This window comes from Salmo trutta, chromosome 4, assembly GCF_901001165.1.
Source record: "Salmo trutta chromosome 4, fSalTru1.1, whole genome shotgun sequence".
Taxonomy (NCBI): domain Eukaryota; kingdom Metazoa; phylum Chordata; class Actinopteri; order Salmoniformes; family Salmonidae; genus Salmo; species Salmo trutta.
Window position 1 is genome coordinate 14,305,853 of NC_042960.1, and position 27,103 is coordinate 14,332,955.

Sequence of the window (27,103 nt, forward strand, 5' to 3'; positions counted from 1 at the left end):
TGTATCATTTGATGGCCATGTAGCGCACTTGCCTGGAGAACAAGTGTGTGACATCACTTGACTGGCAGCGCCGGGTGAGGAGGAGTAGCGGTCGGAGAGTTCACTTTGCCTTTGTGGGAGTGTTGTATTACATTACGCGAACCACTGAAAGACGAGTTGAAAGCAAAGTTAAGGATTTCAACTCGGCTGCGGTTGACAACATTCGAGGATATCCGTGCGGATTCCCAACTTTTTTTCGCATGGTTGCGCGGTACTTTACTTTCCTTGTTTGAAGCGACTCTTTAGTGTGACTCGACTGGCCCGAAAAGAATCCATATCTGGTCAAAGTATTCAGCTGTCACAAAGCGGGACCCGTTCGCTATAAATAGCCCGGATAAGCAGTGGAGGAGGTACGTGCTTATGAAATAACTTCTTGTTCTAGCGGAAAAGTCCTTAACAATATGTGTAAGTAAGTAGTACTTGTACAACATTTAACTAATAATTTGCATATAAACAACTTTTGCCATATCCCATGATTTAACCCAGACTGAAGCTTCAAAGTAACTGGTGTTCACTCGAAGTGTGGAAAAAAAAAACGAAAGTATTGTTTTACTTTGAAAGAACAATGTATTCATTTTAGTATTCATAATGCAAAGTTATGCATTCTTCGCATTTTCACCTGCCATCGAATCTGCCTATGAATGACCGACAGCTGTATAAATTCCCCACCTATCTTGTTAACCTAGGGCTTGTAAAAGCACAATCGAAGTGTACTTCATTTAAAAATAATACCAACATATTGCAGGCCTACTACCCCATAACAAAAACCTTTCACATTATTTTGCTGCCTGGCCTGCTTTATATCAACTCCAGAGACTGAGAGGGACAATTACAAGCGTTCTAAACATGAACTTATCTCCCAAATCCTCTTCTTTCTTTCCAAATATAGTATAACATTGCAGTTAACATAACAAATATTATTATATTCGATCAAATGGGAACTTTAAATAACTTGAAAAGATTGTCAATTCAGGCATTTTTCGATAGATTTAGGTTTTAGGCCTAGATCAGCAACAAGTGTAGAGCTCTTGAATGTAACTTGTATTAGCCAAATGTGCTGTAAGTAGGTAGTAATTATCGTATGTGGTTGATTTACCTAGCTACCTTAAGATGAGTGCACTAAGTTGCTCTGGATAAGAACCTCTGCTAAATTACTTAAATATACAGTTGAAGTCAGACGTTTACATACACCTTAGCCAAATACATTTAAACTCAGTTTTTCACAATTCCTGACATTTAATCCTAGTAAAATTTCCCTGTCTTAAGTCAGTTAGGATCACCACTACATTCTAAGAATGTGAAATGTCAGAATAATAGAGTGATTTATTTCAGCTTTTATTTCTATCACATTCCCGTTGGGTCAGAAGTTTACATACTAATTGAGTGTATTTGGTAGTATTGCCTTTAAATTGTTTAACTTGGGTCAAACGTTTCGGGTAGCCTTCCACAAGCTTCTCAAAATAAGTTGGGTTCATTTTGGCCCATTCCTCCTGACAGAGCTCGTGTAACTGAGTCAGGTTTGTAGGCCTCCTTGCTCGCACACGCTTTTTCAGTTCTGCCCACAAATGTTATATAGGATTGAGGTCAGGGCTTTGTTATGGCCACTCCAATACCTTGACTTTGTTGTCCTTAAGCCATTTTGCTACAACTTTGGAAGTATGCTTGGGGTCATTGTCCATTTGGAAGACCCATTTGCGACCAAGCTTCAACTTCCTGACTGATGTCTTGAGATGTTGCTTCAATTTATCCACATAATTTCCCTTCCTCATGATGCCATCTATTTTGTGAAGTGCACAAGTCCCTCCTGCAGCAAAGAACCCCCACAACATGATGCTGCCACCCCCGAGCGTCACGGTTGGGATGGTGTTCTTCGGCTTGCAAGCTTCCCCCTTTTTCCTCCAAACATAACGATGGTCATTCTGGCCAGACAGTTCCATTTTTGTTTCATCAGACCAGAGGACATTTCTCCAAGAAGTACGATCTTTCTCCCCATGTGCAGTTGCAAACTGTAGTCTGGCTTTTTTATGGCGGTTTTGGAGAAGTGGCTTCTTCCTTGTAGAGCGGCCTTTCAGGTTATGTTGATATAGAACTCGTTTTACTGTGGATATAGATACTTTTGTACCTGTTTCCTCCAGCATCTTCACAAGGTCCTTTGCTGTTGTTCTGGGATTGATTTGCACATTTCGCAACAAAGTACATTCATCTATAGGACACAGAACGCATCTCCTTCCTGAGCAGTATGACGGATGCGTGGTCCATTGGTGTTTATACTTGCGTACTATTGTTTGTACAGATGAACATGGTACCTTCAGGCATTTGGAAATTGCTCCCAAGGATGAACCAGACTTGTGGAGGTCTACAATCTTTTATCTGAGGTCTTGGCTGATTTATTTTGATTTTCCCATGATGTCAAGCAAAGAAGCACTGAGTTTGAAGGTAGGCCTTGAAATACATCCACAGGTACACCTCCAATTGACTCAAATGATGTCAATTAGCCTATCAGAAGCTTCTAAAGCCATGACATAATTTTCTGGAATTTTCCAAGCTGTTTAAAGGCAGTCAACTTAGTGTATGTAACTTCTGACACACTGAATTGTGATACAGTGAATGATAAGTGAAATAATCTGTAAACAATCGTTGGACAAATTACTTGTGTCATGCACAAAGTAGATGTCCTAACCGACTTGCCGCAACTATAGTTTAATAACAAGAAGTTTGTGGAGTGGTTGAAAAACGAGTTTTAATGACTCCAACCTAAGTGTATGTAATGTAGTTCGATAACCATGTGCTAGGAAACTACGAGACACCATCATTGTGTTCATAATCATGCATTGTTACAACATTGTTACATCATTGTTACAGCAGAAACCAGGCCTCTCTATAAATATGTTCCTGTTTCCCAGCAGACTGGGAGTGACAGGGGAGCTGTTTTTATCAGCTGTTCCCCATCAGGTTTTAGGAGGCAGGCCAGGCTTCATTACGCCAGTTCTATTGCAAAACGTTTTATAACAGAAACCGTTTACTCCAAATGGAAAACGTTTTGCAACAAAAATGAGTTTCTATTGGACAAATTGAGGGAGGTCCTTCCCCGTTTTTTGTTCTGTTTGCTTCTTAAACGGTATACGGTTTCCGTTTCAAGACGTAATGAATACACCCTTGTTGAAAGAAAAGTACTGTAGGCCTATCTTCTTAAAGCAGGGGTTTCAAAATGTTTTTTGGGGTCATGACACATGTCGTGATCCCCACCGAAAGTTAGTTTTTTGTTTGTTGTTGTTGTAAAGCCAAGTAGACTACTGTCGGAAGTTAAGTACAACGGCAGTGGTTCCCAAATGTTTCTTTTGACCCAAATGAAGATTGTAGCATTTTTTTTTATGACCCATCAAGCCTGTCCCAATTTGACTCCCCCCGCCCCCCCACCCCCTCCCCTGCGCTTAACCCTCTGATGTTTGCAGATCTGAATTGTCTCGGTAGGTATAGGGCCTAAGCAATGTGGTGGTGAAGCTTCCACTATATTGATTAAACCTTACAAATCTGCAAACATTGGAGGGTAAGGGATGTTTCTAGCCATGCTCTGGGCTTGGGACACAACCCACAAGTAGGATCCGACCCCACCCAGCATTTGCGAAAAAACTCTGCCTTAAGGTATTTGGCTGAAGTGTTGTTGGACCTGCAAACAGCATTCTTAATACATTTTTTAAAACTTTTAATGGCACCAGGTACAAACATCTCTGGACATTCCAGACAGTTAAACAACACAAGTTAGTTTCTGTGAGTCAAGGGCCCACTTTTCAGTGTTTATCCAACACATCACGTTATTGGTGTTTACCAATAATCTCTAATCTCTAATTTCTTGGATAGATGTGGTGTTTGGATTTTGCTGGTTGGTCTGACTTATGACTCAGCTAGTAGGTAAACTGGATGTACAGTAGGTCTACCTTATGACTCAGGTCTAACTGGATATGCAGTAGGTGTACCTTATGACTCAGCTAGTAGGTCTAACTGGATGTGCAGTAGGTCTACCTTATGACTCAGTTAGTAGGTCTAACTGGATGTACAGTAGGTCTACCTTATGACTCAGTTAGTAGGCCTAACTGGATGTACAGTAGGTCTACCATATGACTCAGCTAGTAGATCCAACTGGATGTACAGTAGGTCTACCTTATGACTTGGGTAGGTCTAACTGGATGTACAGTAGGTATAACTTATGACTCAGCTAGTAGGCCTAACTGGATGTACAGTAGGTCTACCTTATGACTCAGCTAGAAGGCCTAACTGGATGTACAGTAGGTCTACCTTATGACTCAGTTAGTAGGTCTAACTGGATGTACAATAGGTCTACCTTATGACTCAGCTAGTAGGCCTATCTGGATGCACAGTAGGTCTACCTTATGACTCAGCTAGTAGGTCTAACTGGATGTACAGTAGGTCTACCTTATGACTCAGCTAGTAGGTCTAACTGCATAAACAGTAGGTCTACCTTATGACTCAGTTAGTAGGTCTAACTGGATGTACAGTAGGTCTACCTTATGACTCAGTTAGTAGGTCTAACTGGATGTACAGTAGGTCTACCTTATGACTCAGTTAGTAGGTCTAACTGGATGTACAGTAGGTCTACCTTATGACTGTTAGTAGGTCTAACTGGATGTACAGTAGGTCTACCTTATGACTCAGTTAGTAGGTCTAACTGGATGTACAGTAGGTCTACCTTATGACTCAGATAGTAGGCCTAACTGGATGCACAGTAGGTCTAGCTTATGACTCAGTTAGGTCTAACTGCATAAACAGTAGGTCTACCTTATGACTCAGTTAGTAGGTCTAACTGGATGTACAGTAGGTCTACCTTATGACTGTTAGTAGGTCTGACTGGATGTACAGTAGGTCTACCTTATGACTCAGCTAGTAGGCCTAACTGGATGTACAGTAGGTCTACCTTATGACTCAGTTAGTAGGTCTAACTGGATGCACAGTAGGTCTACCTTATGACTCAGCTAGTAGGTCTAACTGCATGTACAGTAGGTCTACCTTATGACTCAGCTAGTAGGTCTAACTGGATGTACAGTAGGTCTACCTTATGACTCAGTTAGTAGGTCTAACTGGATGTACAGTAGGTCTACCTTATGACTCAGTTAGTAGGTCTAACTGGATGTACAGTAGGTGTACCTTATGACTCAGCTAGTAGGTCTAACTGCATGTACAGTAGGTCTACCTTATGACTCAGTTAGTAGGTCTAACTGGATGTACAGTAGGTGTACCTTATGACTCAGCTAGTAGGTCTAACTGCATAAACAGTAGGTCTACCTTATGACTAAGTTAGTAGGTCTAACTGGATGTACAGTAGGTCTACCTTATGACTCAGCTAGTAGATCCAACTGGATGTACAGTAGGTCTACCTTATGACTCAGCTAGTAGGCCTAACTGGATGTACAGTAGGTCTACCTTATGACTCAGGTCTAACTGGATGTACAGTAGAACTAATTTAGGAACCAGCTGGTTTACCAATCAAACAATATTGACTAAACCTTGTCCCGTTTGTTTTTGTCGTCCACGTTCTTGCAGACTTCTTTTTGAAAACATCGCTGGGCACTTAGTTGCCTTTTTATTACATTTTTTGGGGGAGTCGCTGGGATTCTATCGCGCCGCCATGACCACCTCCTATAAGAAGGAAGTAGTGAACTACAGGGACGTGGACGAGGATGAACTGCTGAAGAAACTCTCAGAGGAAGAGCTACAGAGGCTGGAGGATGAGCTGGAGGAGTTAGATCCCGACGTAAGTCTAAAACTCTGATCGTCTTGGTGTGTGTGTGTGTGTGTGTCTTGGTTATCTGGAGCTAGGAGGTCGATCCCAACGCAATCTAAAACATTTCTTTTTTACGAGCTCAACAGAGATGAGAGGTCGGTAGCAGAACAGTGCATTAAATCACGCTATGACGTAAAACAAATCTAGGACTATAAAAGGATCCTTAACTCAAACATGCAACCCTCTATGCAATAGATCATGGTATAACGCTCAGATATTAAGGTTTACAGGTGTACCAGAGCCCTGGTTTAAAGTAGCTCACTATATAGGCATTAGGGTTGACATCTGAGAGACGTGGAGAATCTCAATTGCGTCCTCTCGCCTCACCTCCTCAAAACCCATTGGAGGAGATGGTCTGAGGGGCGGGACCCCTGGCTTTCTCATCCAATGGGTTTTAAGAAGGAGGCGAGGACGTGAGGAATTTGCAATGGAGATTCTCCCACAGACTAAGACTGACAAATGATACGCAAACCAACTTAGTCAGATCTCAGCTGGAGGCGTTGTTGGATGACGACGTAGCCCAAGTCGGTCAGATTGATATCAGATTTCATTACTTACATTTATTTTATTTTTTTAACCTTTTGACATTCTCATAGGGCACGAACATATTAACCTGTCATATCACGTTGATATCATAAATAAGCCTATATATCGTATCCCTGTATATTCAATTCAAATATGCAGTTCTTGGTCTAAACCGTGCAGTGATCCTCGAACCAACTTCCAAAACCAACTTCCCAGTGAAAGTTGAGAAAAACAGCAACCTCTCAGAGTGTAGACCTCATCTGTTATTTATAATATATGTTAAGTTATGCCTATCATATATTTATAATACTGTGTGATGCGGCGGTGCTTGACTTCATCTTTATTCATAAGTAGCTCTTCCGTCGAGGTGTTGACACAAGCTGTAATAGGGTTATGATGAATGGTCGACGGCTCACATCAAGTCTGGACGCTTACAATACCAGGAGAGCCAGCCCAGGCTTAGATGACTGGGGGAGTGTGTGTGTGTGTGTGTGTGTGTGTGTGTGTGTGTGTGTGTCTAGTGGTGCTTGTCGTCTTTCCTTGACTTTTGACGATATCATCCAGATCTCCCACAGAGCCATGTTAAAGAGTTAAACTGATATGTCAGGTATAAATACTACAGGTATAAATACTACAGGTATAAATACTACAGGTATAAATAATACAGGTATAAATACTACAGGTATAAATACTACAGGTATACATAATACAGGTATAAATAATACAGGTATAAATACTACAGGTATAAATACTACAGGTATAAATAATACAGGTATAAATACTACAGGTATAAATACTACAGGTATAAATACTACAGGTGTAAATAATACAGGCGTAAATACTACAGGTGTAAATAATACAGGTATAAATACTACAGGTATAAATACTACAGGTATAAATAATACAGGTATAAATACTACAGGTATAAATACTACAGGTATAAATAATACAGGTATAAATACTACAGGTATAAATACTACAGGTATAAATAATACAGGTATAAATACTACAGGTATAAATACTACAGGTATAAATAATACAGGTATAAATACTACAGGTATAAATACTACAGGTATAAATACTACAGGTGTAAATAATACAGGCATAAATACTACAGGTATAAATACTACAGGTGTAAATAATACAGGCATAAATACTACAGGTATAAATAATACAGGTATAAATAATACAGGTATAAATACTACAGGTATAAATAATACAGGTATAAATACTACAGGTATAAATAATACAGGTATAAATACTACGCTGTCTGTAAGTGGCCAGTGCACTGTAGGTGCTGAAAGCTAAGAAAAGATATCGGTCTATCGCTATAATATGGACCTGGTTTAGCGCGCTGCGGTCTAAGAATAGCTGTCTGGGAACTGCCTTTGTTATTTCTGTTAGTGTTATTTTAACAGTTAGTGATGGTGTGTGTGTCCTTTCACTGTTACGTTCGGCTATCCCACGAGAGTGGATGAAAAATGGAGTGTATAAACAAGTGCAATCCCACCCATTGCGATCATTATTGGCCAATGACAATCCTTCCCTGTGGTTAGAATACCCTCTTACCTAGTGGAAGTGCAACCCGTTGTTAGCATTATCGGCCAATGATAAATCCTTCCTGTCGTTAGAATGCCCTGTTACCGGCCGGGATGAGGCAGAAGGATCAGACCAAGAAGGCGCCGACCGGAACCTTCCAGAGAGAGAACCTGGTAGCCCACCTGGAGAAGCAGGCCAAGGAACACCCTGACAAGGAGGACCTGGTTCCGTTCACTGGAGAGAAGCGAGGTAGGACCGCAGTTCCCAGCAAGATAGAATACCACTATAGGCCTGTACTTCACTGGAGAGAAGAGAGGTAGGACCCTGTTAGATCTGATCTGAGCACTGACGTAACGCTGTGCTGTGCCGACCCCCAACCAGGGTTGGGGTCAGTTCTATTTCAATTCAGTCAAGGAAGTAATCTAAAATTCCATCTTTCCTCATTGAAAAGTGTGATAGGAGCCCAGTTCCATTTTGGTTCATACTCCAGATAGGTGTTACCAATATGGCATAATCTCCACTTGTGGGGTGTATCCATCCCCCTGTCGGCCCGCAGCATACCACCCTGCATCCCACTGTTGGCTTGCTTCTGAAGCTAAGCAACGTTGGTCCCTAGACGGGAGACCAGATGCTGCTGGAAGTGGTGTTGGAGGGCCAGTAGGAGGCAATATTTACTTTCCTGGTCTAAAAAAACCATCCCAATGCCCCAGGGCAGTGATTGGGGACATTGCCCTGTGTAGGGTGCTGTCTGTCGGATGGGACGTTAAACGGGTGTCCTGACGCTCTGTGGTCACTGAAGATCCCATGGCACTTATCATAAGAGTAGGGGTGTTAACCTAAAGTGTCCTGGCTAAATTACCAATCTGGCCCTCATACCATCACGGTCACCTAATCATCCCCAGCTTACAACTGGCTCATTCATCCCCCCTCTTCTCCCCTGTAACTATTCCCCAGGTTGTTGCTGTAAATGAGAATGTGTTCTCAGTCAACTTACCTGGTAAAATAAGGGTTAAATATTGTTTACATGAAATCCTGTCAGATCTATGAACACAGAAGGGATAGGAGATAGGGTCTAGCTTGGCTAGGAGAAGTGGCTGGAGGCCAACATGGACCGTGGCCAGGGACATGCAAGCTGTGATAATAACCTTGTGAGGTGAACCCTACTGTCAGCGTGCCGAGATACTAATACTTTCAGAACATTACAGCCATGTGAATAAAGGCCTAAAGTCCTACATCCATCAGGACCAATCAGTGGTCTCAGACAATAGCTAGTTCCAGGAAACTGGACCCAGTCGCCACCCAGTTTGTATGCGGGTTCATCTGTTCTTGCATCTGCCTGGACATATCCAGCTACGAAACTGCCTGAGCTGAGTCTGCCTACCCATCAGACCAACTTTGAGCTCAGACAGTCTGGTTCTGGGAAACTGGGCCAGCCGCAACAGAGTCCTCCAGTTCGTCCTTCCTTATATCTGGACATATCCAGGTAGAAAGCAGGGCCTGGTGCCAGCTGACTCATCCCAGATCCACTCAGGTGTAGATGTAGCCTGCTGGGTATCAGCCTGTCTCTCTGTGTGTCCGCCAGACAGCGTACAGTCTGGGGGGGATCGGTTTTAGCGAGGTAAGGCCCGGAATCTCTAATCTTGATCACATGAGGAGTATTATTTGGGATGCAAGGTGATTTGTAGATCACTGATTCTGTGCAGTCGATCTCAAACACTCAAGCAAGCACTGTGTCTCAGCCAAGCCTGATGGGTGACAGGTACCGACCAACCACAGAGACGAACATCCTGCTACATCCTGGCACCCAGCAGCTAGCCTGAAGGTGAGGTGACTTTCCAGCTGGAATTTGGAACGGCTCCACTGGTTCCATTGGTTCCACAGACCCCAGAACAGATCACCCAGGCTACAGTCAAGGCCAGCAGGACGGACGCTGCTGTAGCTGATCCTGGACCTGTGACTGATATGAGTAAGACCTCAGACCTTGGATTCATAAAGTGTCTCAGAATAGGAGTGCTGATCTATGATCAGTTTAGCAGTTTAGATCCAAATGAGTATGATTACATGGACAGGGAAGAACCTGATCCTACATCAGATACATATGGCCCCTGATCTAACGGTGGACTGTGGCTACGTCCCAACTCTCTTATCCCAAAGTCTGCACTTGCACACTTCCCGTTATGGATCAACTCCCTCCAGCCAACGATTCCTTCCATGACAAGGAGTGTGCAAGACAAGTGCACAGTCTGCAAACTTTGGGAGAACGGTCGATAATTGGACCACACACACAGCCTGTCACTGCAGCCTTCCTCCCCTCAGTGTTCATTCACATAATCCTGTTCAGGTGTTCTGAGGCCGGGGCGGCGTGACGCGGGGCGCTACATGTCAGACGCGGCTGGGTAAAACTCGAGAAGGTCTTCGCCCCCATCTGTTCCCAACAGGCTGCCTGGCTTTTTACAGCTCACTCCGAGTGACGATATGAAAAACGCCCGATGACGTAATGTGATTTTGCATATCAGTCTTGTATTTTCCGTTGTCAGTCGGTGTAACGTAGATGGAAACAAAATGGAAGTTTTCCTCACAGAGCGTACGGTCATGTTCACTGTATAATGGTAGTTGGCTACTATTGGGTAATGATAAGTCTATTTTACTATCGGGGCATTGATGTTTCTGCTTTCCTGCAGTCAAATTACCAATTAAAAAATGGAATTAGAAACGAGCTGGTATAGTAGTGGGATGGTAGTAGTCGGACTAGTAAGAATAGAGGTAGTAATGAATATATCAAATCAATCAAATGTATTTTATAAAGCTCTTTTTACATGAACAGTTGTCATAAAGTGCTTTCCAAATACCTGGCCCAAAACCCCAAACAGCAAGCAATGCAGGTGTAGAAGCACGGTGGGAAGGAAAAACTCCCTAGAAAGGCAGGAACCTAGGAAGAAACCTAGAGCGGAACCAGGCTCTGAGATGCGTCCAGTCCTCTTCTGGCTGTCCCGGGTGGAGATGAATAGTGGCATGTACTGTGTTAACGATTGTCCTCTACCTTCCAGGTAAAGTCTTTATACCTAAGAAGGTGGTGGATCCCATCATGGAGAATGTAACTCTGGAGCCAGAGCTGGAGGAAGCACTGGCCAACGCCAGCGACGCTGAGATCTGCGACATTGCCGGTAGAAAGTCATGCACCTTCACGTGCACACACATTTACAGACAGACGTAAACAGATCCCTTTTTCTGCTATCACCGTTCCTGTTTTATTTTCAGTCTATTCACCTTCTTCAGCTAATACGTTTAAATCCATGCTAACTAAACAGTCACTTTAGAACGATCACGGACACTAAATCAGCTTCACTGTTCACTCCTCCTTTCCTCTCTAACTCTCCTCTATCTCGTCTAGTGATCCCATCCTTCTTCCCCTCCTTCTCCCTGTTCCCTCCATATCCTGTCATCGTCATCACCCCTTCCATTACTGCTCCTCACTGCTGTTGGACACCATGGTTGCCCTCGCTCTGGGCTTCATGACAAGCAGCCGCGGTATTTACCAGCCCACACACTAGCTAGGGCCGGGACGACAGCAGTAGCCGTTAGTATCGTGGCAAGGAAACGAAACACGAAGCGAATTTAACTTCTTTAGGAAGACAGACCTGATGTTGGAAACAAACCTCATTATATTGTCATCCAGAGTCACATGTATTTATTTTCCAAGCTATAGCACATCAAATGTTATATACAACAGGTTTTCAAAGGACCAAAGAGTTTGGAATGCTTCGTGTTTTCATTTTTGCCTCGGTGCTACTGGTTCATATATTGCAATCGTCCCGGGCCCTAACACTAGCTGCACATTATATTGCCTGTATTTCTCTCTCCGCTTCACTAAGTGTTAGTGTTAATTAGTGACAAGTGGCTTGCTTGCCAGCGTTTGTTTTGGTCCTCCCAGACATTTCCAATGGTTTGTAATTAATCCACAGCCTCCTCATGATGAGTTACCAACTAACTCTTCACGGCTGCTTAAAATGGACCGCTCGTTCTCCGTTGTTTATCTCAAAGATAACTAACTGTTCTCACACTCTCTATCATACTGACAGGTGAAAATAATACACTTGCTCTTTTTTCCGTTGCTTTTCTGCTGAACTGCTATCTTTTCACTCTCATTTGTTCATTTGTACTGGCGCCAAGTCATCTACGGTGGTCCAGAAAGCACATTTTATTTGAGTTTTCCCATCAAACCGGACACAAGATAAAACTACTGCTACTACTAATAATACATTTGATTTAAAGCGCTTTTCAAAAACCCAAGGACTCTGTACAGCAAAAGAGAGGGGGGGAAAGCAAAGATAAAACATTTCAAACTAAGATTAAAATGAAAGCTAAAACAGGGATCTTTGCGATAATCAAGAACATATTGACTAGTCAAGCATGTTCCTGCAATCCATAGAGCCCGTTCTAACTGTGGCAGCAGAGGACATCCAAGACAGGGAGAATAATGTCTGCATTGTGTGACGTCTGCAACAGTGACGCATGCTATTTCAACAATGTATTTAATAATGACTTGCAGACGCTGGCATCGACGCAAGTGTTGTTCTCTTGTATGTCTGGCTATGACAGGGACGACTATCTTTTGCTGTGTGTGAGATGTTTTGCGAGCCGATAGTTTGGCTTGGATGTTTGCGAGTTTGAACAAGGCAGCCCTCAAGGCCCACTTGTGGGTGTCCTGTCTGCTGTCTTAGCCAAGTAAACATAATGTGCTGAACTAAGGAGCGCGTTGGCACTCACACCCACGTCAACTCTTCGGTGTTTATCCTTCAGTGTTCACGTCATTTGACACAATGTATACTCTCTCTCCCTGTCTCTGTTCCCCCTCCCCTCTCTCTCTCTCTCTCTCTCTCTCTCTCTCTCTCTCTCCTTTGTTTCTCTCTACTTTATTTTTTTCTCTCTCTCACTCCATCTCTCCCTCCTTCTCTCTCCACATCTCTCAATTCATTTTTCTTTCCCGTTCTCTCTCTCTCTCGCTCCTTTTGTCCGTCTCTCCATCTCTTCCCTCCCTCCAGCCATTTTGGGAATGCACACTCTGATGAGTAACCAGCAGTACTACGAGGCTTTGGCCAGCAGCAATATAGTCAACAAACAAGGCCTTAACAGTAAGTAAGTGTGTGTGTGTGTGTGTGTGTGTGTGCGTGTGTACGTGTGTGTGTGTCCGTGTCCCTCCTGTAAGTGCCATCGTTTTAACGATGATTCATCTGTTTATCCTACCATGTATTGTACTTATTAGGGTTTTGTTTTTCAAGTGGATTTGAGAAAGAGTGGCACCAAAGCGTACGTGTTTCAGACAGTTCAGGGAAGTTAAAAACAAAACACGAACAGAACCAACGTCAAAGGTCCAAAGAGAACTGGACAAAATGTTCCTGTTACAACCGAAGACTTTTACAATCCTCCGTTGCAACCTTTCTGACGTAAATAATATAATTTAAAGTCATGCTGGTTCAGCCAAACAAACTAACTGCTGTAAATAATTATTTTTCTTTCAACACCTAGAGTGCCATTGTTATTACTGATTTACATGATGTAGGTATTGTTACTAACATATTTTCCTATAGGTATTATCCAGTGTACTCAGTATAAGCCTGTGCCTGATGAGCAGCCCAACTCTACTGACGTGGAGGAGACGCTGCTGAGGATGCAGAGGAACGACCCTGACCTGCTGGAGGTCAACCTCAACAACATCAAGGTGCTACATTATCTTGATTCACATGCACAGTCAGTGTAATTGATTCATATGATGCCATTATCTCCTCCTACCATAAACATTTGTACATTTTTGCCGTTGTTGTCTTTAGTCATTTAGCAGATGCTCTTATCCCGAGCGATTTACAGTAGTTAGTGCATATATCTTCCAACTTTTTTTTGTACTGGTCCCCCCCCCGTGGGAATCGAACCCGCAACCCTGGCATTGCAAGCGCCATGCTCTACCAACCGAGCCACACGGGACCCCCCGTAGGAGACACACATGTACCACACTATTCTCAGTCTGACTTCAAGAGGTCAGGGCAAACCTCTACTCTGGAGTCAACATTTGATTTAGGTTATTCTACAGTCTTTTCAAATGCATTTGTAGTCCGGTTTAAACAGTAGCGTGTGTGTGTGGCGTTATTGATTTGAAGTACTGCCTCTTGTGTTCCAGAACATTCCGGTGAAGACGCTGAAGGCCTATGCAGACGCCCTGACGGAGAACACTGCAGTGGAACGCTTCAGCATCGTGGGAACCAGGAGTAATGATCCCGTAGCCTTTGTGAGTATTGCTGCTATGTCTGGACCAAATCCCCTACACACATACTGTAACAGTTACATCAGACGATGTGAATGTACACGTCTCCAAGTCTTCATTTGAAGTCATCTCCATCTGGAAATTCAGTTTAAAAAAAAATGACCTCCCATGGCCTTGATACCTGGGCCTGGTGGCCTGGTCAAAAATATACACTGCTCAAAAAAATAAAGGGAACACTAAAATAACACATCCTAGATCTGAATGAATGAAATAATCTTATTAAATACTTTTATCTTTACATAGTTGAATGTGCTGACAACAAAATCACACAAAAATAATCAATGGCAATCCAATTTATCAACCCATGGAGGTCTGGATTTGGAGTCACACTCAAAATTAAAGTGGAAAACCACACTACAGGCTGATCCAACTTTGATGTAATGTCCTTAAAACAAGTCAAAATGAGGCTCAGTAGTGTGTGTGGCCTCCACGTGCCTTTATGACCTCCCTACAACGCCTGGGCATGCTCCTGATGAGGTGGCGGATGGTCTCCTGAGGGATCTCCTCCCAGACCTGGACTAAAGCATCCGCCAACTCCTGGACAGTCTGTGGTGCAATGTGGCGTTGGTGGATGGAGCGAGACATGATGTCCCAGATGTGCTCAATTGAATTCAGGTCTGGGGAACGGGCGGGCCAGTCCATAGCATCAATGCCTTCCTCTTGCAGGAACTACTGACACACTCCAGCCACATGAGGTCTAGCATTGTCTTGCATTAGGAGGAACCCAGGGCCAACCGCACCAGCATATGGTCTCACAAGGGGTCTGAGGATCTCATCTCGGTACCTAATGGCAGTCAGGCTACCTCTGGCGAGCACATGGAGGTGAGCACACCCCCCAAAGAAATGCCACCCCACACCATGACTGACCCACCGCCAAACCGGTCATGCTGGAGGATGTTGCAGGCAGCAGAATGTTCTCCACGGCGTCTCCAGACTGTCACGTCTGTCACATGTGCTCAGTGTGAACCTGCTTTCATCTGTGAAGAGCACAGGGCACCAGTGGCGAATTTGCCAATCTTGGTGTTCTCTGGCAAATGCCAAACGTCCTGCACGGTGTTGGGCTGTAAGCACAACCCCCACCTGTGGACGTCGGGCGCTCATACCACCGTCGTGGAGTCTGTTTCTGACCGTTTGAGCAGACACATGCACATTTGTGGCCTGCTGGAGGTCATTTTGCAGGGCTCTGGCAGTGCTCCTCCTGCTCCTCCTTGCACAAAGGCGGAGGTAGCGGTCCTGCTGCTGGGTTGTTGCCCTCCTACGGCCTCCTCCACGTCTCCTGATGTACTGGTCTGTCTCCTGGTAGCGCCTCCATGCTCTGGACACTACGCTGACAGACACAGCAAACCTTCTTGCCACAGCTCACATTGATGTGCCATCCTGGATGAGCTGCACTACCTGAGCCACTTGTGTGGGTTGTAGACTCCGTCTCATGCTACCACTAGAGTGAAAGCACCGCCAGCATTCAAAAGTGACCAAAACATCAGCCAGGAAGCATAGGAACTGAGAAGTGGTCTGTGGTCCCCACCTGCAGAACCACTCCTTTATTGGGGGTGTCTTGCTAATTGCCTATAATTTCCACCTGTTGTCTATTCCATTTGCACAACAGCATGTGAAATGTATTGTCAATCAGTGTTGCTTCCTAAGTGGACAGTTTGATTTCACAGAAGTGTGATTGACTTGGAGTTACATTGTGTTGTTTAAGTGTTACCTTTATTTTTTTAAGCAGTATAGATGGGGGAAAATGATGCCATTTCAGATATGGGTCTAATTATAGCCCGTATAAATATACTGTCCCCATTTGCTGTGTCTCTGTGTCTCAGGCTCTGGCAGAGATGCTGAAGGGGAACACCACACTGAAGAGTCTGAACATAGAATCCAACTTCATCACAGGGACGGGTATCCTGGCTCTCATCGCCTCACTGCAGTCCAACACAACCCTGCAGGAACTCAAGATCGACAACCAGGTACAATAAAATACAGCACAATCATTATTGGTCCATTCTACTGACAGACAGTGTAAAGGAGGCCTGGGTCCATTCTACTGACAGACAAGGTAAAGGAGGCCTGGGTCCATTCTACTGACAGACAGTGTAAAGGGACCTGGGTCCATTCTACTGACAGACAGTGTAAAGGAGGCCTGGGTCCATTCTACTGACAGACAGTGTAAAGGAGGCCTGGGTCCATTCTACTGACAGACAGTGTAAAGGAGGCCTGGGTCCATTCTACTGACAGACAGTGTAAAGGAGGCCTGGGTCCATTCTACTGACAGACAGTGTAAAGGGACCTGGGTCCATTCTACTGACAGACAATATAAAGGAAGCCTGGGTAATGCCAAAATGTCACAAATATTACAACTTCTACAAATTATTTCTCAATGATGCTTTAAGATACAAATGTCAAATATATGTTGACAATCTTTCCTCCAAAGGACCTTTCTATGGAAAACATTTCGTGAAAGTCCCAATGAAATCATGGTATTTTTTTTGTCCTGGTTTCGTGAGGAATCACCCTATTTTTGCTGTCACAGTGCCCGGCCCAGCCAGTTACGATAAGACATCACAAGGACCACTTGAGTCTACTGTTTCAACAGGGTCAGATTGTAAAAAGCTAATCATTCGATGAATTCATTGTGGTGTGATATTGGTGCTAGTGCGAACACTTAGTAGCCGCTATTCCTTCCCAGTGGGCAAAACTAGTTGAAAGGACATCATTGCAACCTGATTAACCAGATTGCAGCCAAAACCGGTTGAAATCTGGTTGTTGCAATGACCTCATTTCAACCAGTTTTGCCCACGCTGGGCAACCTCTTGCCAGTGAATCATTTTTTCCTAACATAAACTGTGCTGAATCTCTTTGATTCCGTAATGTTTTATATTTAGGTACATGACTAACAACTTCGCCTTCATTTATTAATTGTGCTGAGTCATGGATGAACATTACCCAGCGGACAAGCTGGTTGAAATGACTCCATTTTACAACCAGAAATGGCTGCATTGTAACCAGTTATTTCAAACAGGACATTGGGAAATCACCTAGGTTCACTGGTTTACATGATGTAATGTCTGGTTGTAAATTGGTTTGTAATGGCGTCATTTCAACCAGTTTTACCCACTGGGTGATTCCTTCTATGTCCAGTTTTTCCCCCAATTATTTAAGCTGCCAATCTGATCAATCAAACGCTCAATTTGTAAGGAAACAAATACTATTTGAACCCAGGTCTGATTCCCCCTCTCCCCTTCCTCTCCCCCTTTCATGTCTTCCTCCAGAGCCAGCCGCTAGGTAACAAGGTGGAGATGGAGATAGCCAGCATGCTGGAGAAGAACACCACGTTGTTGAAGTTTGGCTACCACTTTACCCAGCAGGGCCCCAGGCTGAGGGGCTCCAACGCCATGATGAACAACAACGACCTGGGTGAGATGATGGTTCTGCTAGCCCTAATGCTAACAACCTGGCTGAGATGGAAGTTCTGCTAGCCCTAATGCTAACAACCTAGCTGAGATGGAAGTTCTGCTAGCCCTAATGCTAACAACCTAGCTGAGATGGAAGTTCTGCTAGCCCTAATGCTAACAACCTGGCTGAGATGGAAGTTCTGCTAGCCCTAATGCTAACAACCTGGCTGAGATGGAAGTTCTGCTAGCCCTAATGCTAACAACCTGACTGAGATTGCGGTTCAAAGACTAACTCACTCACAATAGATTAAAATCGCTCTTTTATACTCACTGTTTCTCTCCCATCGACACTCACAATCTTAGAGATGTTCACTCACTCACCCACCCACCCACCCACTCCATTTTCCAAAACAACGTTGAACTAATAAAACCTGCTGGAGAAGGTGCAGCGCATGCATCAGATGTAACTCCAGACCCTGTAGTAGCGGATTGTAATTCATCTTAATTCACCATCACTGTTTAACGTAACTAAATAATGGGAGGAGCCAAGCCAATCACAACGTTCGGCTGTTTGGATCCCTTCCTGGAAGATGACATCACTAGAACTAAAGTGGTGTTGCAGTGAAACGCTCCCAGATTTCCCAGTGTGATCCCTCACAACAGCTGAGACAACACTAGAGACATGTGGCACACAATTCCCTTTATAGTTCACTAACCCATTAAAGTAGGGCTTTGGTCAAAAGTAGTGCACTATATAAGGAATAGGATGCCATTTGGGATGTGCACTCAAATGGGTCTATTCAGGGACTTGTGTTATTGCCTGGCTACCCAGACTCCTTGCTCCGGCCAAACGCTATGCCCCTCCACACTCTCTGACTTTCCTTATTTCTCCGCAATGAGTCTGGATCTGAGTAGTTCCCCGACCCGTCACCGAATGCAAACACATTCGGGGCCGTCTGATTGGTCCAGAAACCCATGGGTTGGGCCAGAGCCAGAACACAGGTGGGTAAAAGTGGCGGTTTGAAAATTCATCATTGGCTTTGATAATCTGATTGGTTAGAGACGATCCAATCGATGACGACTTTGTTTAGTGCAACGCCCATCGTCACCGCAAACGACGTCAGTGACGGCAGTCTCGGACTAAAGTCTATAGCGAACGACAGAGCCGCGGGAGAACTTAGTGTGAGTCACCGGGCTACATATTTTGGGGTACAAAACACATGATCAAAGACATGTCAAGTCTTGTACAAAGACTGTAAAAAAAAAAAAAAGATGGTCTTGTACTAATCTCATGGAACTGAAATGATTGACCTAGTTTGCACACAAACATCAATGTGTCATCGGGTTGTTTTACATCACGATGACATTTCTCTTGAACACAGCATGGTACCAGTTCTATCTACTCGGTGACTCTTCCACCAAAGATGTGCATGAGCTGCTCTCGTCTTGGTTGACATCCATTTGATCATAATACTTTTTCACTTCGAGAGCGAGTGAAAGAGAATGCATGTCAGATCTGTCGACAGTCACTCACGGTTTATGTGTGTGTGTGCGTGGGCTTCACTCATAGTGCTCGTGTGTGTGTGTGTGTCTGTTTTGTTTGTTTATCTGTTGTGTTGCAGCTCGGGTAATCCGATCCGATCATCACTCGGACGGTTCCTTTACTCTCACTCTGTCCGTGCCGGAACTGGAGAGGGCGTTTGGTAAAAAGTTCAAGCCGAAACTCACCAAGCCCAAGACCAAGAAAGTAAAGATAGCCGTGGTATCCTCGTCCTACCTCTTCGACCTTCTCCTGCCTCTTTTCCTTGAGTTCTACCCACAACTCCCTGGGGTTGTGCCTTCCATTCCTCCTCGTCATCTCTCGTCATCTCTTCTCTTCCCAACAGTGGCAGATCTGTCAATCTTTCTCCAGTAGCTCTTGAGTTCTTAAGTGGATCTTCACTGTAGGACTGATTGTTTAAGGGCTTTTTGCAGTTAGAGCTATTTTATTCTTAAACTGCCTCTTCCAAACCTTTGGAAGAGAGTTTTTTCCGCTTTCTTTCAAACTGTTTTTCTTACTTCAAACTCTTCCTTCATTGCCATTCCTTTGAGTCAAGTGTTTGTTGCGTTTGAATAAAACGTTGTTTTACCGAAGACACAGAAGGTACTGATATGTTTTAATAGTTGGTCTAATTTCTATTTTTTCTTCTCTGACAACAGTAAGAAAGAGAAGGCTTGAAGGAGGTCCCATCTTCCCCAAGTGTCGGACAAGCGTGTAGCGCCGCCCGTGTCTGGCGGCAGCACTGCCCGGCCCCGCCCAGCCCCGTATTCAGCCAGACGCCCTCCAACAGATATCCCATCAACCCCTGCTTCCCCAACCCTAACCTCGACCCCTCCACGATGACAGAAATCGTTCCAATTCGAATGTCAGGGGCTTTGTCAAACCTTGTTCCTACTGTGGCATGGAGTTGATCGACTATTGTACTATTGTTTTCCTTTACAGTTTTCTACTGATATTGGTTTAGATATCTTCGGTAATAATATCTGGTAATTGTGACATAGAGAAGCAGCCCACCGCTACAGAAAATATTTATTTTGTTGTTAGTTTGTTTACTGGAGATGAACTTGTTGTGGTGGAAGATTAAATGGTGTTACACCCATAATGTATATTGTACCACATGCCATGGGCAACAGGTAGCCTAACGGTTAAGAGCGTTGGGCCAGTAACCGAAAGGTCGCTGGTTCAAATCCCCGAGCCGACTAGGTGGGGGAAAAATCTGCCAATGTGCCCTTGAGCAAGGCACTTCACCCTAATTGCTCCTGTAAGTCGCTCTGGATAAGAGCGTCTGCTAAATGACTAAAATGTAAAAGACTTAACTTCGTTATGACGTTAATACCACATTATGTATTTCCGCATTTCGCAACCACTTAACGTAATGTTTTTCAGTGTGAGGTTCATATAAGATACATTTTTAGTCTGCAACTCACACTGTCTGTAAGCAAAGGCACACAACGGTTACATAGAAGCTATGTTCAGAGGAATTGTTGCCGATTAAAAACATTTTGGGGTGTAAGTTGTTTGTTTGTTCAACTTTACCCCATGGAGACAGCCACTAGAAGCTGGTCCTAGATCAGTTTGTCCGCTATGGTGTAAATTCTGTAGTATTACTGATCTCTTGTCAGTTTAAGTCTTCTCAGTCAAACCTTACACAGAGAGAGGTTGTTACTAAGCGTTGGTTCTAGATCAGTTTTGTGACGAAGTCGATATCTGCTATGATCCTTTATTGATAACACTTGTTAAATCCACTTCAGATCAGTGTAGATGAAGGGGTGGAGACAGGTTAAGTAAGGATTTTGAAACCTTGAGACAATTGAGACGTGGATAGTGTATGTGTGCCATTCAGAGGGTGAATGGGCAAGACAAAAGATTGAAGTGCCTTTGAACGGGGTATGGTAGTAGGTGCCAGGTGCACCGGTTTGAGTGTGTCAAGAACTGCAACGCTGCTGGGGTTTTCACGCTCAACAGTTTCCCTTGTGTATCATCCATGGTCCCCCACCCAAAGGACATCCGGCCAACTTGACACAACTGTGGGAAGTATTGGAGTCAACATTGGCCAGCATCCCTGTGGAACGCTTTCGACACCTTGTAGAGTCCATGCCCCGACAGATTGAGGCTGTTCTAAGGGCAAAAGGGGGTCAAACTCATAAAGAAGGTGTTCCTAATATGTTGTACACTCAGTGTATATTAGAAGTTTATTCGCCAGCGTATTGGTCACAGATGGACAAACTGATCTAGGACCAGCTTTTAGTGGCTGTCTCTATGAGGGTGGGTTGACTGAATCAGTACTTACACCCGGCAGATGTGATGACTTGTCATCATGGCAAGTTATGATCGATTATGTAAAATTATTACTTGAGTTACACAGTAAAGGGAGTTGCAGCGTTCCCCCCTCCCCTTTTTTTCAGTTACACTGGTAGAAATGCTCTTAGTTGAATGTGTCTGCAACCCAAAAAGTGTGCAAACTAAGAATTCACTGTCATCACTCTGTAGCCTATCAAAGCCCAAGAAAAAGCATAAAGACAAAACGACTTTTCCTGCCTGTTGTAAGGTCCTATGAGATTATTCCTTAATGAACACTCCGTCGGGTATTGTTGCTATGTGGCCAGGTATCAGGGGTGTCAGGAGAGCACTGATGACTAAATTCAATATCCTATCATTAAATCCGTGTAAAATAAACAATGTATATTATATTGGATGAAGGATGGATGAGGAGGATACGTGCCCCCTCAGATTCAAAGAGCATGACTCTACTGATTAGGTATATTACTGTATGGTCAAAAGGGACAACTATGGTGTGTACAACAACCCATCCCAGTATGAACTACTGCTGAATATGACTGTGTTCTCCTTGCCCTAGCCTGGCTGTTGTTCTTTCTCTGCAGTATTTGCTTGAGTATTGAGTATGTTTTTGTTAGATAGTTCACATTATTGTTTTTTTTTTTTCATGGATAAATCAGGTTTGAAAGTATTGTGTACTGTGATATTTGTACTGTTTTTACGCCTCTAGGCCTATGCACCAAACCACGTATTTGAGACGTATAACACCGCCCTCTAGGGGAAGGTTGAGAGAACTACATAACTCCAGTCAGCCAGACCCCCAATGAGACTTGTGCCATGGCGGGATCAACCGCTGCTGCCAAAGTAAGAAGCTTTGGTCAGTTTGGATTGGTGGAGGACTTGATATTTCCTGCTAAGAATACCCAAATATTGATACATTTTTTTAGTTGCATCCTACGTTAATATTTATTGTAAAATAACCTATCCCTCTCAAAAGAATGTGTTTTAATTTCTCTAAAGAACAAGACATACCTCCCACAGCATTGGAAAAAAACCATTGTGTCTGTGAACCAGTTTTATTCATTCTCAAGCAGAACATACATGATGGTCCTTTATTGCTGATAGCGTTCCATTCTGATTACCAACATAACATTCTTACAACCAACCCACAACCAAGTACAACAGAATTATCAAGCATTATCCACCCTCTTCATTCTTTAACAGTTCTTCGCAAATTCCCGACTTTGACCAACCTTCTGGCAGTCCAGTGGGAGAACAACAGATTTCCCTTTTTATTCAGGTGATGGAAAAGCTAGCCCTCCAGTCAACACAGATTTTGTAATAGCTTTAGAAATCATGATTTAAAAAAAAATGTTATAGCAAATCCTGATAGCGTTGTTGTTTAATTCCGGTTAAATGTCGAAGCATAACGTTAAGTGGTACTGCTACACCTTGGTCATCCTCCCCCGTCCAAAAACTGTAAATGAAATTCCTGAATGCATTTTATAACCATTATTACATTAAACCTTATGATCATTTAACCACATTCAAAATCAGAGTTATTGCCATATATTTTTGCGTGACTAAGAGAGGAAAAAAAGGATATTGTACATATTCACAACTTGACTTGACAAATGGCATGCAAAGACATAAGGTACACAGAATTTGAATATAAAATTGACTTTAGACCTACGCCATGACCGTATGGCTACACCGGGCTAGACATGACGACACAGTATGTGGACATATATACGTACTTACGTGTGTGCAAACATTTTCACATAAACCTCACAGACAAAACCAAACATTACCCTAACATCATGATATGATTCTTCAAATGTCCTATAAAGATAAAATATGGCTTATAGTGTTATTCTCTGATGTTTTTGTTTTTAGACAGACGCACGGTATGATAATTTTTTCATGTATCATTTTTTCCAACCAACCTAAAACAGGTGAAGCGAGGAATGTTTTTTATTTTAATTTCCGGTGCTAACTCTCCGCTGCTGCGGTGGGGGCAGAAAAGTAATCTAAAACTCTCACCTAGAAGATACCGTAACAACCTAATGTAACTCCAACAACGTTGTTGCTCGGCTACTTCTTCAGCATGTCTTGGAGAGGACCTGGGAGGTATTTCATGACCGTGTCCATGATGCTTTCCTCTTCGTCATCATCGTCTCCGCAGCCCTTGGGCACGGAAGATTTGGGACGGGTCAGACTGCCCTCTGCAGACTGCTCCATAGCAGCCTGGGCCTCGGCCTCAGCTTCCTCCCTCTTCTTAATTCCGTACTGGGAAAACAACATGATACTAGCATTATAATAACGTTAATATTATTGTGTCAGACTGACCTCAGGAGAAAACGGAGGGCAACGTTATAATAACATTAACCCCCGAAAAAATACACTTCTTTTGAACGCCACGTGGTTGGGAGGGAGGTGGGGAGTGATACAGGAATCGTCTCCCTCTTTTAATGACATAATAAAGTAAAGAATACTTTTGTTAAATCGGTGGTCGTCGTTGGTCACTGCCTTTCAAAGTGTGTTTCATTATGGTTATGAACATTTACTGACTTGCGACTAGATGTCGATTGCATGAACTTTACAAAAAAAAATGATCAAAGGCGGTGGCGTGTATTAACGGATGCCAAGGGAAGCCAGGTGTCCCCAAAATATTTCACCAATAAGAAAAAGGTAAATATAAAATAATACATTTTTTGCCTCTGTGTTTTCATAATTTTCTGTCAATTCGTAAATTGCTGAATCTCACCGGAGAAATCAACCGAGGGAGGGAAACAGCGCCCATCTGTCTCAGTACGTGTATTCCATGTATCTGATACTGTCTGGACCAAAAGAGTATAAGGTGTTGTCGCTGTAGCATTTGATTGATTGATGCCAGCAAGCATTTGGCCACCGTTGATCAAACAATTATAAAATAATTAGCCAATCAGCATTGTTATCCTGGTGCAGCGAAACACCCTGCAAGGGAGGCCAGTTTGGATTTGGCTTCAGACCAATCAAAAAACACAATTTTCAGAAAAACGTGTCTGTTTCTGGTCTGCTGGTGTTGATGTCCTGCAGTAGCTAGCTTGCTAAATTGGCCCTTTCCTAAGCCATGGATGGAGATAATTCTCTGTACAGGCCAATAATTAGGAAGGCGATTCAAATCTAACCATAAATTAATGTTGTACCACTGGCCTGAGAAGATTGAAGGTCAGTATGTAGTCTAGATGTAGCCTAGTAGTCTCACGTTAACTAGCTAGCTAACTTTGCTGGTTCATTGTTGCCCATGCGAGGAAGTCAGGCTAGCAAGAATTTTAGCTATGTAGCCGATGACAACAAAAAATACAAGCGTGCTGTATGACAGAGCCATAGACCGTTTTGTCAACATGAAAGAGAGGATGATGGCATTGTTGTTCAACTAGTCTACAAGAAGGGTGAGTAATAAAAAAAAAGTGTTTTACTTGTGCACGCACACCCAGACACACACACAGAAATCAGTACCATGGACAGCCACATGATGTTGTTTCAATTGAAATGGTGCTGGGATAGCTGTGTTCCTGTTGTCTTTGTGCTGACTTGCTGTAACTCTGTGGTTCTAAATCAGTACTTGTTTAGTAAACAGTCAAACATGAACTTGCTTGACCATGCTGCAGGAGATAACTGTTTGTATGCAATATTTGCTTTGTGGGCTTCACTGGACAGATTTTTTGATGAAACAAACGTATGTGTAGTTGAATTTATTCCGCCACTGTGTGACTTGTTTTTTTGTTGTCACGACCGTATTGTATATCACGGTGGCGTATGATCGAATGGGTTATAGAGCAAACAACGCAATTATCACATCTGTTGTAATATGTTTGTTTTTTTACCTGCTTGGCTTCCTCAGCTACTGGTAAAAGCTCATGCAGTTTTTTATGAAGTCACCTTCTCACCAACTCCACCATGCAGCCATCACCTGCATTGTGGGAGGCACTATTTGTCAACCAATCATTAGGGTGTTTTTGTTTAACCCGCGTGAACGTGGCCCAAAATTTGACTGAAACCGGAACACACTTTGCCAGGATTCTAAAGCAACAGGGGATACAAATGAAAGGGATATTTGAGACCTCTCTCTAACCAATGAATTGTACAAACATTAGGTTTTCAGTGTGCGTGTGTGTGATATGGAGGTGTATTGTTTCGACATTTATACTGATAAAAAAAAAACAATAGCAACAATGTTGACACTGCAATGTTGATCTTTGCCTTGCAGTTGGAAAACCACCACAGTTGTCCGACTTTCGGCTGTCGCAGATGCACCTCCCCCGACTTGACTCACCGACTTTTGTCTACAGCCGGCTTCGTTAGGCTTACCGCACGAACACACCCATTCTGTTCTAATGCTGTAATGCTGCCTCACGTTACTGGGGTCTGTGACCTCAATGCTGATTGCATGTTAGCTGTAATTCAATCAAAATCACTCACTGGAACTGGCCTCTGGGGTTGGACCAGAATAACATTCTTTGTGCACTCACTGTGCTAGGAGAATGCGTGGCATGTCATCTTGTGCAACAACAACAACAAAAAACTCAAAATGGAAAAGATGTATTAAAAACTCGCTCTCTTACTGCGCAAGCAGAATGGTGTTTTTGGACATCGCCTGCAAATCCGCCGAACGTTTTTGAATGAACTACTGGGAGGGGAGTGCAGGCTTTCGTTCCAACCCTGCAGTAACACACCTGATTCAGCTAGGCAAGGTCCAGACTGAAGACCTTGATTATTTGATTTCGGTGTATTACTGTACCAAACTGCACACCTGGAGGAACCCTGGATAAGGGTTATTCCGGGGCTATATATTACAGGAAATTGAGGATAGGATTCAATACCAAATGTGGTGTGAGCCATTGTTGCCCGGTAGACCTACGTAATAACATGTTCCAAAAATCTATTTTCTAACTTGAATAACAGAAACATGGAGATGTGATGTCACCCACTCTGTTGGAAGTAAGAGAGCGTTTTGTGCGTGTGTGGTGTGTGTGACGGAGAGGGCGAAAACACAAATCGGTGCTAATTAATGCGTCTCTCAGAACAGAAACCCAACTCTCCTTCCTCTGACATATTGTGCACAGCTGTTACTAGCGCCCTTGTGCTTTTTGGTTTATTTTTAGAATCTGTCAAAAAAAAGATACATTTTTGTTATTCCTTCCAAAAACAGAGCTGTTACAACTCTTCTCCTCTGCCTCTCCCAGTCCCTTATAAATATGTCTTTATTTGTGTTTTACTACACTCTTAGAAAAAAAAGGTGCCATCTAGGTTCTTTGACTGTCCCCATAGGGGAACACTTTAAAGAACCCTTCTTGGTTTCAGGTAGAACCCTTTAGGTTCTAGGTAGAACCATCTTGAGTTCCATGTAGAACCCTTTCCACAGAGGGTTCTACACGGAACCCAAAAGAGTTCTACGTGGAACCAAAAAGGGTTCTCCTATCGGGACAACCAAAGAACCCTTTTGGAGCCCTTTTTCTAAGAGTGTAGGGCAGTGCTACCAAGCAGACATCAACCTTGATATTATAGTCCATTGAGAGAATTCAGGGGGGAGCGCGACCTTCAGGATGAGGGAGAGGAGAGAGAGGTGAGATGGGGAAGGATGGAGGATAGGGGGGAGGGGGCTGGAAAGCTGAGGTCATCCTGTCTTTGGCTGCCTC

The 27,103-nt window shown here is 43.5% G+C and overlaps 2 protein-coding genes across 3 annotated transcripts in view; one reads left to right on the forward strand and one right to left on the reverse strand.

Annotated features, from left to right (window-relative positions):
- The first annotated feature begins 83 nt into the window (after positions 1-83).
- LOC115191845 (tropomodulin-1) lies at positions 84-21,010 on the forward strand. 2 transcript variants are annotated; one of them, XM_029749805.1, is made up of 11 exons: positions 84-389; positions 5,596-5,806; positions 7,993-8,149; positions 10,948-11,064; positions 12,943-13,032; positions 13,489-13,619; positions 14,073-14,180; positions 16,037-16,180; positions 17,483-17,627; positions 19,228-19,352; positions 19,805-21,010. In XM_029749805.1, the coding sequence occupies exons 2-11, from the start codon at positions 5,681-5,683 to the stop codon at positions 19,805-19,807; spliced, it is 1,146 nt and encodes a 381-aa protein (XP_029605665.1). In that variant the 5' UTR covers positions 84-389; positions 5,596-5,680; the 3' UTR covers positions 19,808-21,010. The 2 variants fall into 2 exon arrangements, with proteins under 2 accessions (XP_029605665.1, XP_029605666.1); XM_029749806.1 differs by lacking the exon at positions 19,228-19,352 and having other exon boundaries at positions 85-389.
- Positions 21,011-22,482: 1,472 nt separating this feature from the next.
- Positions 22,483-27,103, reverse strand: part of LOC115191846 (complexin-1) — an 11,058-nt gene continuing 6,437 nt past the window's right edge. The window contains exon 4 of the mRNA XM_029749807.1: positions 22,483-23,711. Within this exon, the coding sequence (XP_029605667.1) occupies positions 23,517-23,711 (195 nt within the window). The 3' untranslated portion in view covers positions 22,483-23,516. The remainder of the gene's footprint in view (positions 23,712-27,103) is intronic.